We start from the raw sequence: 13336 nt of genomic DNA on the forward strand, positions 1-13336 counted from the left end.
TCTATCAACTTCTTCTACCACTACTTATTGCGTGAATTTTGGACACATGTCGCTTTGTTACGCATTATTGAAAATATGGAAACAATAGCAATGAGCATGTGGTTCTTAAAAACATTAGCCAATAAGAAACCAAATTAACTATAGTTTGCAAAAAAGTAAACAGGAAATAAATCTTGATTTAAAATTGGACTCAAAATCGTTTGCTTTAAAGGGAGCTTTTAGAGGTTGATGATAGTTCTCAAGTGTTCCTTTGAAAGCAGAACAGTATTTAAAAATTAATAAAAAAAGAAAAAAAAACAAAAGACGCAGTTAATATCATTTAGTTGATAGTTATTATTAATTTAAAATTTATATTTAATTTAGTTATAATTTGAAATTATTAATTATAATTTGAAGTTATTGTAAAAAGATATAAAAAATATGAATTTAATAAATTGAATTTAAAAAAGTAAGGGCGTTTTTTCATTTTTCAGCATATCAAAGACGTCATTAATAAGATAGCAAAAGCAAAATATCATTGTTTTGTGTAGATTTAGAGCTTCACCTTGTGAATTGGTCAAATTTTTTAAAAAGACAATGGGAAGTCATCAGTACCCCTATTGATCAAATTCAATTTGATGAGTAAGGAATATGAAATTTGCTTATGTTTAAAAGCGGTTTGTTCAATTGTTATGAATAGAATAGAAACAATAATTTCAATTTTATTAAACAGAGATATGCATTCGCGTGTGAGAGAAAGTTCTCGACTAACTCAAGGAACTTATAATTGTACGTAATATCCTCCGGTACGAGGTATCCATTGCCGTGTTACGTAGATAAACCGGTTAGACTATTCAGGTCATAATGACTCACTTATGCCTGCATCAATTAGCCGACACATGTCCATCTCAACTAGCATAACACTGATGTCATGCCATTCTAGCGAATGGTATATGACATCGTTAATTGTAGACCCATTTGAGCATTTTCAAACTGGGTAAATGGCCACATCAGATGTGTGTTTTATATAAATAGATTTAACATTTGAACGGATTTTAAGAATTTCTCCCTCTTATGGAAAGTTGGAAGATAGACAAGTGCCTAAAAAAAGTGGTTCAAAATTAGGACTTTATTTGATTAATTGTGTTAAGATAGTGTAGCATACTCAAAGGGCTTTTAACAAAATTAGATTTGCTCGCCGTGATTGGGAGTCCATACGATAAATTAGCCCTAGAGAATTTTTATAATTGTTATGTGTTGTAATTGGAAGTGTGTGTATTAGCGTGTAATGAGTACACGTTGTTTCTTTTCTCAAGCTGCAATCTGTCACTCTTTCAGATAATTCAGTTTTTTTTCTGAATATAATTCACTTTTTGCGACAGCTTTCTCTTTCTATTTTCGTCAACTTTCTTCTGTTTCTTCTTTAACCAATTTTCTTTTAGAATCTTGAATTTCACAAGCCCCTTTTTGTATCAAATTACTTTTTCACTTACTTAGAAATTATTCCAACACTCAAAACAGACTTTATGGTTTTCGTCGTTTTCTATGGCTCTGAATCGTTCTGGAAAAACCACTAAATCTTTGCAATTCTTGAGATCTGCTGCGCAGATCCGCGCAGTCGTACAGGAATTTGTGGTGTCCGCAGACCCTCTCTGAAGAGTTTAAAACGTAACGTTTTTCACAAATTTTTCAACCCTTTTTTTTATTTTCTTATTAATTGATATGAATTAATTTGAAAATCTTTTTATGCAAAAAATTACTAATAACAATGTATAAGTTTTTATTCCAAAATTGTAAATGTCCAAAATTTTTCTTTTCTTCAGCCTTAAACCCGCCGTAAACCCAGATGGCCAGGAAGCAGAAAAAGGCGAGAGAGTGGTGCTAGACGTTGAGGCGACAAGATCGTGCAATTACACTTCGATGAAGTGTACACCGACCAAACATCAACATATTGCAGAAGATAGGCTCTATAGATGCGGGTACTTCCTCAATCAAAAATTAAAGGAGGTACGATGGAGTACCGGACGGTACTCGTATTCGAAATGCGGAGCTTGCTCACGGCATTTAGCATGACACTCAAGGCATATCCCATCACCCGCTACAAAGGGAATCCAAAACTATTATTACAAAACGTGAGATTCGCAGAGGAGATCGGGCTCGATGTAAGAGCGGTGGTCTGCGACAGGAGCAGTCAAAATGCCAAGATAATAAAAAATTCCGCAAACAGCGTATTTTTTAGGCAACGTGCGAATGGCAGCAAATATAAACTTATACAGATGTACGACTATTTACATATTTTAAATGCAGTATTTAAGAAATCTCAGGACTTAAACCAACGATACGACGCCAAGATTGTCACGAAATTGACTGTGAAAAACTCACCCATCTAGGAATATTGGAAGCGGAGAGGCGCCATCTTGCTAATTACCTCAGTTAGAAGTATAGGCGATTCAGCCCAATTTTTTACACCAGCTATGCCAGCAATGTTGAAAACGGGAATTGAACGAGGAATCATCGGTAGTGAGGTAGAAGTTCGGACGTACGAACTCTCTGCCGCCATTATAAAATTCAACTCAGTTTTCCATGACGGCGAAATCAACAGCACCAAATGGCAGGCCTAAAAAGCGGTGCTAGAAGAAGTTAGAGAACACCTCAACACCACCCTTGGGGCGGACCTGCTAGCGGGAGACACCGTGCAAACAATCAACAGATATATGGAATTAATGGATGGGCTGCTGGAGGAGTACCCTGGTGAAACGATTCAGTCCTACAGGACAAACCAAGACATGCTGGAATATTTTTTCTGTAATTCGGCGCGAACGCCCAAAAAAAAGGACTAAACCAGTGATAAAGCTTATCAAATGTCTAATTGAACTTCAAAAAATTTTTTGGGAAAGCAGACGATCTACCACAGACGATTACCATTTTGTAAAATTGTTGGACTACAGCACGGAAGACCAATCCGAAGAAGATTTGGCCTAGATGGTGTGATATTCAACGATGTAGTCACTGGCCAACTAGCAAGGAGGAGGACTACATCTGTCTACTCACGGGCTATGCACTAGACCAGTACATACGCGAGCATCTGCGTTGTCAAGAATGTTTAGAAGACCTCACCAAAAGAATAGAAGATGCAAATAACCCAAGAGACTTGGCCAGCGAAACCCACCAATATCTAAAACCAGAATTTGCAAAGCCCGAAGTATATCAGGCATTTCGTGACGCCTGCAACATATAAAAGTTCGTGATGATGTAGCATACGGTAGAAGAAAACATCGACAAGCGCCTGCAGGAAACAATACTAGCACGGGTTGCCTTCTTCAGGGACGCAGGCTCCTGTCCCGACGGAAGAAGCCACCGAACAAATCTGCTAGGCTTGATGATCAATTTGCAGCTGACGGGGGTAAACTGGGTGCAAAAAACTGTGAAACATGTGTCTTCGTTTTAAAGGAACATAGGGCGGAAAACGTAACAAAGTAAAGATAATTAAAATGTTATATGAATTCTTGTAAATTACTTATTTTTTGTTTTCTATTTCAGAATAGGATAGGTACGCCCACGAAATCGGAATGGGATGGAGAATCGGGCTCGAAGAACCGCAAGTAAAAGGTAAATCAAATATAATAGATATATATTAATATTGTTACGAAAATGCCAAATCCAATTAATTTCAGCTAAGTGACTTTCCCTAATATTAAATTCCCTAAAGAAGGAAAAACCAAATAAGCGTTCGCAGGCGCCTCATGCAACTACAGGCCGATGAAAACGATTAGAGGAAACGCAAGCTGGGATTAGAAATTAAACCATAAATTTAAATAAAAATGTATGTAAATAGAATATTTGTGGAAGGGAGAAATAGTCGGGCAAGAACATTTGAGATGAGAGTACCGCCAAAATAAATTGTAAATAAATTATCCTACTGTTAAGGAATATAATTGCAAATCAAAGAACTTTGAAGTGTATTTCTCTTGAATAAAATATCCGCGATCTAGTGATACGGACTGTATCTTAGTAAAAGCGAATTTCATAACTATAACTTACTTACTTATAACATGTAACTTACGCTCAAATTTTTTTCTTTAGACTAAGATGTCCGCCATCAAAATGAAATCAATGGACAATCGGGCTTGAAGAACCGCAAGTAAAAGGTAAATCAATTATAATAGAAATAATTAGTATATTTGTAACTTGCATTCAAAAACAGAAGAAACCGAAGATCTTGAAACAACCAAAAATGCTATTGAAAAGGATTGCGCAGACGATGATTACACAAATGCTGAGAAACTAGAAATGCTTACAAGTTCCTTAATATCCTCGGTAGGCATGCGATCTTGTGTTCGTTTTTACTGCGTTGCTGAGGAAGTAGGTGCCACCAGTTTATTAGAATATTACTCGGGTTTACTTTCGATACATTGGGATGATTTGACGCCACAAGACTTTGAACATATGTCCGGACCTTTGCTATTTAAAATGTTGAAGAGTAAAACAAAATATCCATTGCAAGCTGCCGTACGTTTACAGAAAGAAGATGTTGTATTTTTGTGTTTAGTGGAAAATGAGGCGAAGGTAAGTAATCAAAGTTGAAATATGCATGCAAGCCGAATCCAAATATCGCTACAACATTACACCTTATAAAATATTTTATTTTATTTCAATTGTTTATTACTAGAAGTATGGAAAATGTCGTAAGTTGGCATAACGGTATTATCAGCCGTTTCGCTGAATTACATAAATCGCTTCCGCAATAGCAAAGTGTTTTTACAGACGCCGTCAAAACATTTTCATTCCATTAGCATAGGATCCTTTTGCTTCAAAAAAGTCACTATGTAAATGCCTTATTATGCTTACACATGTAAAATACAATAAGTTAGTTTTTGAACCCATATGATTTTGCTAGAATAGTACGATGCAAGCTATGTGTATCTTGTTTAAGGGGCTGCCACAATGGCAGCTGACGCAATCTATTTTCGGTTTAAAAACTTCCAAGTGGAAACACAATGATCCGGCTTTCCTACTGACAGCAATAATCCGCCGATACAAATTTTCAACAACATATTGATCGTACAAAGCGAAGAAAATATAGGGCGGGAAAATGTCCTAGAATACGTCGGAAGATAGCTGAACTAACAAAAGCCATAACGAAATTTGCTGACACTTATTTTAATCCCCACGGAAAACCAACTGGAGATGCTCTTATCGCAACGTTAACGCGTAAGGATAGGGAGCTTAACGATCCTGTACCTCAATGTGAAATGGTTACATTCTTGAAAGGAGATGAAATTCCACCATTGGATATACACATGTATGAACCTGAAAACGTGGATCTAACTTATGATATATATGGAGTAAGTGTACAAATGCTTTAAGGATAAAAATTCGATTCACACAATTTCGCTAAAAGTAAATCGCGAGTCCGTAAAATCAGTAGAATTTCAAAGGATAAATGAAAATGAGGTTTCTTTTGACCAATTTTACCTAATTCAATGCAGTTTTAGCATGCTTTTTAAATCACTCATAGCTGCATCTATTTTAGCGCAAGCGTACAATCCATCTTCGCAATCCTTTTCAAATTAATGCGTAGTAAAGATATCGCCGTCGTGGTATAATCCTTACGAAGCAAAGCACGTAAGTTATCTTTAAAAGTACAAGCCCTTCTATCTAGTATTTTATAACTTTTATTTCATTTTTGAAGGTTTTCCTGCAGCAATGGCTAACAGTGTTTGAATTTTGTTTGTGAACGAAGTTGATTTAAAGCAAGAGAGCACATGTTAGTTGAAATTTCCGTGATTTGAAACTTTTGAAGAAATGAAAAGACGGAATGAAGAGACAAGCAAGCACTGGTTGGAAAAGGCAGAACACTTACCGATCTGACACACCCCTACTAAACTCCGTCTATTTCCTATCTCTCATTCTCTCTCCCACTTTCTTCGCGTCCCTTTGTGACCATCAACGCATTACACGACAAGTGGACATCCCTTAAATGATTTGGGCTCATTTTTGTTTTTTTTTCCTTCTAAACGGAGATCAGTGTGTAAAGATATCCACACAGAATGCAACGTTCTTTAAGCAGTAGTTCAACAACCATACATACAATGTTTAATGACCATTTAGCCGTAAAAAAGATCATTTCTCATAATATGGAGAATAAAGCTTCGTTTTAAAAAGTCGTTGCATGAAAAAATAGTCTAACGTCTTAGTGGAAGCTGAGTAATAGTGTTTGAGCAACTGGAAAACGTTGGATCGCATGGAATAATTTTTTGAACCTCTTTTGGAATGGTATTAAAATGGTATTTTTAAATGTTCTCAATATTTTCTTTATTTATTAAATTGAACTTACCACAATTTTGTAATAGTATAACATTTTTCAGAGCGAATCTGTATTTACAACAATGATAATATAGTTGGATTTTTCGTGTTTTTGATAGACATCTTTAGATATTCATTAAACAGTCTTAAACAGTTGTAAACACTTTGTTAAAATAGCGAAATTCTGGATCGAAAGTATATAAAATGTCATTAAAAAGTCTTATACAGTTGGAAACAGTTGTAAACACTTTGTTAAAATACCGAAATTCCAGATCGAAAGTTTATAAAATGTCGTTAAACAGTCTTAAACATTTGTAAACACTCTGTTAAAATAGCGAAATTCCCGATCGAAAGTGTATAACATGTCATTAAACAGTCTTAAACAGTTGTAAGCACTTCGTTAATCTTTTTGCCATATTTTACCCTAATTAAGAATATGCGTCCGCGTATTAATATTATTATTTCAATAGTAGATCTAGTGAGATGCGTGTAAAAAAAAAATTTCCATGTCTCTGGAAAAAGACTCTTTCAATTTTTTAGCTCGATTTCTGGCGATATGAAATACCCATTATGCTATCAAATACTCTTTATGCTATCAAACTATGAAAATTTATGGTATTTTTACAAAATCGAAAGTGTACAGATCGTAATGTTTTTAATTGCATATGAGCAATAGTGTAAATGTGTATGTAGGTTAAAACGATCATATATGCTTCGCTCAATGCGATCATATATGCTTCGTGTATGCTATGTTTCTTTTCCTCAACACACACAAAAATTTGTTTTCATAGACGGCTTCTCAAACATAGCGCCATACGGAAATTTAATGGTCCTTATTACTTGCTTTTCATTTCTTACATAATTTTACACGGTATGAACCAAAATTGGAAATCGCTTAATATAAAAAAATTTACATAAGCGTAAGATAACCATAAATTAGATAAATAACATTAAAAAGCAAAATGATATTTTACTTACATTGTTTAACCATTTCATTAATCCAGGTTATGTAGTAGAAAATCCAATAAACAAACCTTTTCGCTTTGCACCGAATATAATGAAATGACCTACAACATTTTTGCACGTGAGTTTATTAATAAAGACCTTTTTCAACTTTACTGCATTAATAAACAAAAAGTAACAACTGACATCCTGACTGCTAAATGCTCAATGCTACTAAAAGTATACAATATTAAGATTTCCAAGGCATGAGATTTAATTACAAAAAATGAAAAACCATCTCAACGAAATCGGCAAAAAAATATTATTATAAAATTAGCGACGTTTGAAAGCGTATCGTTGCTGCAATGCGACATGTTTTACTTTTAGCGAAGATTAAATATTATTTAATAGGTAATTAGATTAGGTTTGGCAACCCGGCTATTACAGGCAATAAGTAAAGAATTGGCAACACTATTTAACTCGAATGCATAAAAAAAGACCTAAACCGCTCTAAATTCTGTTTCAATGGTCTGTAAATTTTTATATTGTAGCCTGTAAAGTTTGATTCTAATTTGGTTAGTTAAAGTCATTAAAAAGAGGAGCAAAGGGAAAGGAAAACGTATAATGGCGACAACAGAAACACAAATTGTTGTAAACACGAATTTGCAAAAGCAAGACCTTAACAATTTGGTAAGTTGGATTGTTGCAAGAAGAAAGCCAGAAAATACTATGAAATGTACAGCCAACTAAGCAGACATTGGCTGAAAATTTCTTAATGGGAAAACTTAACAGATATTTTAAATGTTGGATGTCTTAAGAACATTTCATGGTGATAATTTTTAATAAGAGTCGCGATACTTTTTAATAAATAGGTTTTCTAAGTGATTTAGTGACGATATAATTAACATACAATAAATAAGATTGTAGCACGTGGCGTTTTCATGAAGTTACTCTTATGAAAATAGACAAATCATGTCTCTAATGATCTTTTTTAAGACTCTTGGCATAAACAGATTTTCGCTTTTATGTGCTTAAATCATATTCTGATGCAATCTGTAAATACTAGACGTACTGGTCTAACCTCAAAAACTGACATTCGATACGTTTTCCAATGAAGGGTAATAATATCTCTGGTAACTTCTTTCGTGTTCTTTGCAGGAAGTTAATAACTTGACTCCCTTGTCGCCGGAGGTAATTTCACGGCAGGCTACAATAAATATTGGCACAATTGGCCATGTAGCTCATGGTAAATCAACAGTGGTCAAAGCCATTTCAGGTGTGCAGACGGTTCGGTTTAAAAATGAACTCGAAAGGAACATTACCATAAAACTTGGTGAGTAACATAAATAACAGGCACAAACGATAAAAATGTTCTAAATCCATATCAAATGTGCTTCCGCTTCAAATACAAGTAAAAAAAATAAGAAAAAAACCCATTAATACATTATAACTTTTTCTATCATTCATATTATTACTACTATGTCAATATTAACTGTTTCACTTTTCATCAAAATTTGATGACTACAATAGCGCACAGAAAAAAGAAAGTTACTATGAAAACGGTAGACAAAATGCGTTCTGTAAAATTATCGATTCCTAAATATAATAAATTGCTGGATTTTTAAAAGTATGTGAAAAAAGTACAAATCATTTTTTTCTTATAACAATTAAAAGACGGGTATAAATGTTAAATTGATTTCTCTTGTATTTCCCAGCAATTTAATTTTATTTATAATTTTCTATTTTGTTTCTCGTTTCTTTTGTGCCGCGCGAAAATTTTGCAGAACGCATAAGTCTCCAGCGCATGAAAGCTTTGCTGGCATCGCCACGGTTATTGCGTGAGTTCGAGGAGAGTCAGGAACTGAAACAATTGCAAAGACAACATCTTAATCGGCAACAATATAATTATAATTCTTTTCACTGGCTGGCGTGCCCATTACCGCGCACACCACTAGACGCGACGCAAACACGACTTAATGCTTTAACTCCCAGTAGTGGTTATGAAAGTTTCAATGATAATTCTTCCACACACAGTGGTGAATCAATGAAAATATCCGCAAGAGAATGTTTAGCTAAAAAACAGAGGAAACCAGTCAAACGCCATAATAAGTTAAAGACACCATCGCAGTCACTTTCGTTGAAAAAAGGTCTTTTCAGTAATGCCACTGCCATCCGAAAAAGCCAACAAGAATATGTGATTGAAGAAATAGAGTGCGTTGAGTCTCTTAATGGCCAACCAGTATTTTATGTGAAATGGCTCAATTACTCAAGGGACCAAAACACTTGGGAAGACCTAGACAATATAAGTGAGTGCTCTTTATTGGATGATTTTATTGACCACTATACATCGTTATACCGTCATAGCATTGTCTGCATTATTAACGAAGCGCAGCAAAATATTATCAAAGAAAATCTTACCTTGGACCCTAAGGAATTAGACGTCCGGGAATTGGACAAATATGATGAACATATGATAAAACTGGAGGTAGATCTTATACTGTTGGCTCAATTTGAAGCATCACGTTCTCGTAATTATCGAGATTCGCAAAAGATACGTAAACGTATATTGCGTGCTTTGCTTCTGAAACCGTGGTTTATTCAACGTAAACAACAGCAAATTTCATTGCTGCAATGGCAAGATCATGCAAACTTAGTAGAAGGTAATGCTCCTATAAAGGTGGAAAACAACGTCGATTTGGATGTCCTAGATCCAAATTTCAAATATATATGCGAAAATCTTGCAGGTAAAGGCGTTGCAATCGGCAATGAACCGCCGGTTGGTTGTAATTGTCTAGACGGTTGTAAGCCACTTGCAACCAAATGCTGTGCTCGCATGGCTGATGGGTATTTTGCCTATGACAAGAAGGAACGTTTGCGCATCAAACCTCGCGAGGCGATTTACGAATGCAACAAAAGCTGTCAATGTCCAATAGATTGTCCCAACCGAGTCATACAACGTGGTCGTCGAAATGCCTTAAGTCTTTTTAAAACCAGCAACGGGTGTGGCTGGGGAGTACGTACCGATAAGGCCATGTGCAAAGGCGAATATGTTTGCGAATATGTAGGCGAAATTATTACTGTCGAAGAAGCAAATGAAAGAGGTAAACGTTATGATACGATTGGCAGAACATATCTGTTCGATTTGGATTATGATACCAGTTCCGATACCAAATACACTATCGATGCGGCACAATATGGTAACATTGGGCATTTTGTCAATCATTCCTGCGATCCTAACCTAGGGGTGTACTCATTCTGGATTGATAATCTTGACATAAAAATGCCGCGTTTGGCGTTTTTCACATTAAGATTGATCAAAGCTGGCGAAGAGTTGTCCTTCGACTATATACAAAACGCGCCCGACTTGGATGACTATGAAAACCTTTCAAACGCTGAAAAAATTACTTGTCGTTGCGGTGCAGACAATTGCCGCAAAGTTTTGTTTTAACTTTCCTTAAATAGATTTCACTCTTTTTTTAATTTTTAACCCACCACTTGCAGACATATTTATGGATATATTAATTGTGTCTTTTAATTGGGTGCCCTCAAACGTGCTGTATATTAAAAATGTGGCCACAGTCACTCTTTCGTCCGTTCGTCTTTTCACATGACCGTCTTGAAGTGTCTCAATTGGAAAAATGTGATTGAAAAAAATTTACTTCTCCAAATTTCGACATAAATTTCCACAAATTTAACGCAATCTATTGTCTGACACAGACAATACGATATTAAGCAGACATTTTAATATTTACTTAAAAGTGGCGGATATAGATATTTCACGGCACAAAGGGAATATAATTTCCATGTTCTGTATCATAAAACTACGTATCATTGTTAATTTCACTCTTGTAAACTCGATGTAGATATTTAAATAGAAAAGATTATTATACATAATTTTTAAGCTATCATCTGGTGGATTTTGGTATTCTTATTATATATAATTGTCATAAATGTTACAAATATATATGCACACTGAAGGCACCGCTCATTTCGTGTTGTTTAATTTAAACTTGTTTCTAATATTCCACTGATTTTCACGTTAAGGTTATGCAAATGCGAAAATTTACCAATGCGACAATCCGAAGTGTCCTCGGCCGGCATGCTTTATATCTGATAGCTCGAGCAAAGATGATAATTTTCCTTGCAGTCGCCCATCCTGTACGGGGCGTTTCAGACTGGTACGTCATGTCAGTTTCGTGGATTGCCCGGGTCACGATATTCTTATGGCCACGATGTTGAACGGCGCCGCCGTCATGGATGCCGCTTTGCTACTCATTGCTGGCAATGAATCATGTCCGCAACCACAAACATCCGAACATTTGGCTGCTATTGAGATTATGAAACTGAAACAGATTCTAATATTACAAAATAAAATCGATTTGGTGAAAGAGTCGCAGGCCAAAGAGCAATATGAAGATATTACAAAATTTGTAAAGGGTACTGTAGCAGATGGCGCTCCTATTATCCCTATATCAGCTCAATTGAAATACAACATAGATGTAAGTATTAAAGCAGACAGGTTTTCATGCACAATAAACACTTTTTCATCGTTGCCTTTGCGTTTTTAACAAAGCAACAACAAGATTTGAATATTACTGGGGAATTGATTAAGGCAATGAGATAGAAAAACCTATATTTTTATCTTGGGGCGAATTTTTAAACCCATCTTCACAAGAAAGCGTAAAAGCAGGAGCATATCGTTTAATTCCACAATTCTCTCTTTTGTGCAGTATCGTATTTACTAAGCGAGCCACGATTACAGGGGATCCTCCATATGTTTTATTTTGTAGATGGACTGTGTCCAAATTAGATTTTGCCCTTCTGTACGCAATGAATATAGAAAATTTTAATCGATTTTTTTGCCTGTATTGATTATAAGAAAACTGAGGATGTAAACATTGACCCGTAAACATTGTTTTCGAAAACTAATTCAGTCAACTCATACTCCCAAGTATTATAACAACAATATGTATAAATATTTTTTTAAGCGCAAAATTTTTCTTCAAAAGTGTTACGTTTGATCCGTTTAGATGTTATTTACTATCATTTTCTCTTTCAGGTTTTGTGCGAATATATTGTGAAAAAAATTCCCGTGCCTCAACGTGACTTCAGTTCACCGCCCAGGTTAATTGTTATACGTTCCTTTGATGTTAATAAACCGGGGTGCGAAGTGAAAGATTTAAAAGGCGGTGTGGCTGGTGGGTCTATACTGTGTGGTGTTCTTAAAGTAGGACAAGAAATTGAAGTACGTCCTGGCGTGGTTACGAAGGACGGCGATGGCAACATAACTTGTCGTCCCATCTTCTCCCGCATTGTATCCTTATATGCTGAGCAGAATGAATTGCAATATGCCGTCCCTGGAGGCCTGATTGGTGTGGGTACAAAAATTGATCCTACACTGTGCCGCGCTGATCGCTTGGTTGGCCAAGTACTTGGTGCGGTCGGCCATTTGCCCGACATTTATATTGAACTAGAAATTTCCTATTATCTACTGCGTCGCTTATTGGGTGTACGTACTGATGGAGATAAAAAAGGAGCTAGAGTCGACAAACTAAAAAAAACCGAAATTCTGCTCGTAAATATCGGTTCACTAAGTACTGGCGGTCGCATTTCAGCTACACAAGGGGATTTAGCAAAAATTGTCCTGACCACTCCTGTGTGCACGCAAAAGGGTGAAAAGATTGCGCTAAGTCGGCGGGTGGAAAAGCATTGGCGGTAAGTTGCTTTTAATAAAATGTAGAATTATTTTATTCCATTTTTCCTGTTTTATTTCAGTTTGATTGGTTGGGGGCAAATCTTTGGTGGTAAAACTATACAACCTGTTATTGATAGACAAGCTCCAATTGAAAAATAAATTCAATTTTACTAATGAAATTTTTATACCTAAAACGTAACGTTATACATAACGAATGTGATTAACATTCGGAAAGTAATAATAAACGTATGAAATTTATACATTTCTTATATAAAAATAAAGTCCCAGTGTCTCAAGAAGAAACTTTCATACAAGAAGGCCATAGCCCTCAGTTAAGGTATTGATTACACAATTACGATGAAGTTTGAAAAAAATTCGAGCCTTTATTGATTATTCATAATGTTTCTTACGAAA

General features: G+C 35.5%; 1 protein-coding gene across 2 annotated transcripts; it reads left to right on the forward strand.

Annotated features, from left to right (window-relative positions):
- Positions 1-7686: 7686 nt before the first annotated feature.
- On the forward strand, positions 7687-13180 carry LOC119638909 (eukaryotic translation initiation factor 2 subunit 3). 2 transcript variants are annotated; one of them, XM_038036010.1, is made up of 5 exons: positions 7687-7917; positions 8386-8560; positions 11272-11726; positions 12287-12942; positions 13003-13180. In XM_038036010.1, the coding sequence occupies exons 1-5, from the start codon at positions 7852-7854 to the stop codon at positions 13079-13081; spliced, it is 1431 nt and encodes a 476-aa protein (XP_037891938.1). In that variant the 5' UTR covers positions 7687-7851; the 3' UTR covers positions 13082-13180. The 2 variants fall into 2 exon arrangements, with proteins under 2 accessions (XP_037891938.1, XP_037891937.1); XM_038036009.1 differs by lacking the exons at positions 11272-11726; positions 12287-12942; positions 13003-13180 and adding an exon at positions 9012-11239.
- The last annotated feature ends 156 nt before the right edge of the window (positions 13181-13336 follow it).

This window comes from Glossina fuscipes, unplaced genomic scaffold, assembly GCF_014805625.2.
Source record: "Glossina fuscipes isolate IAEA_lab_2018 unplaced genomic scaffold, Yale_Gfus_2 111, whole genome shotgun sequence".
Classification (NCBI taxonomy): Eukaryota; Metazoa; Arthropoda; class Insecta; order Diptera; family Glossinidae; genus Glossina; species Glossina fuscipes.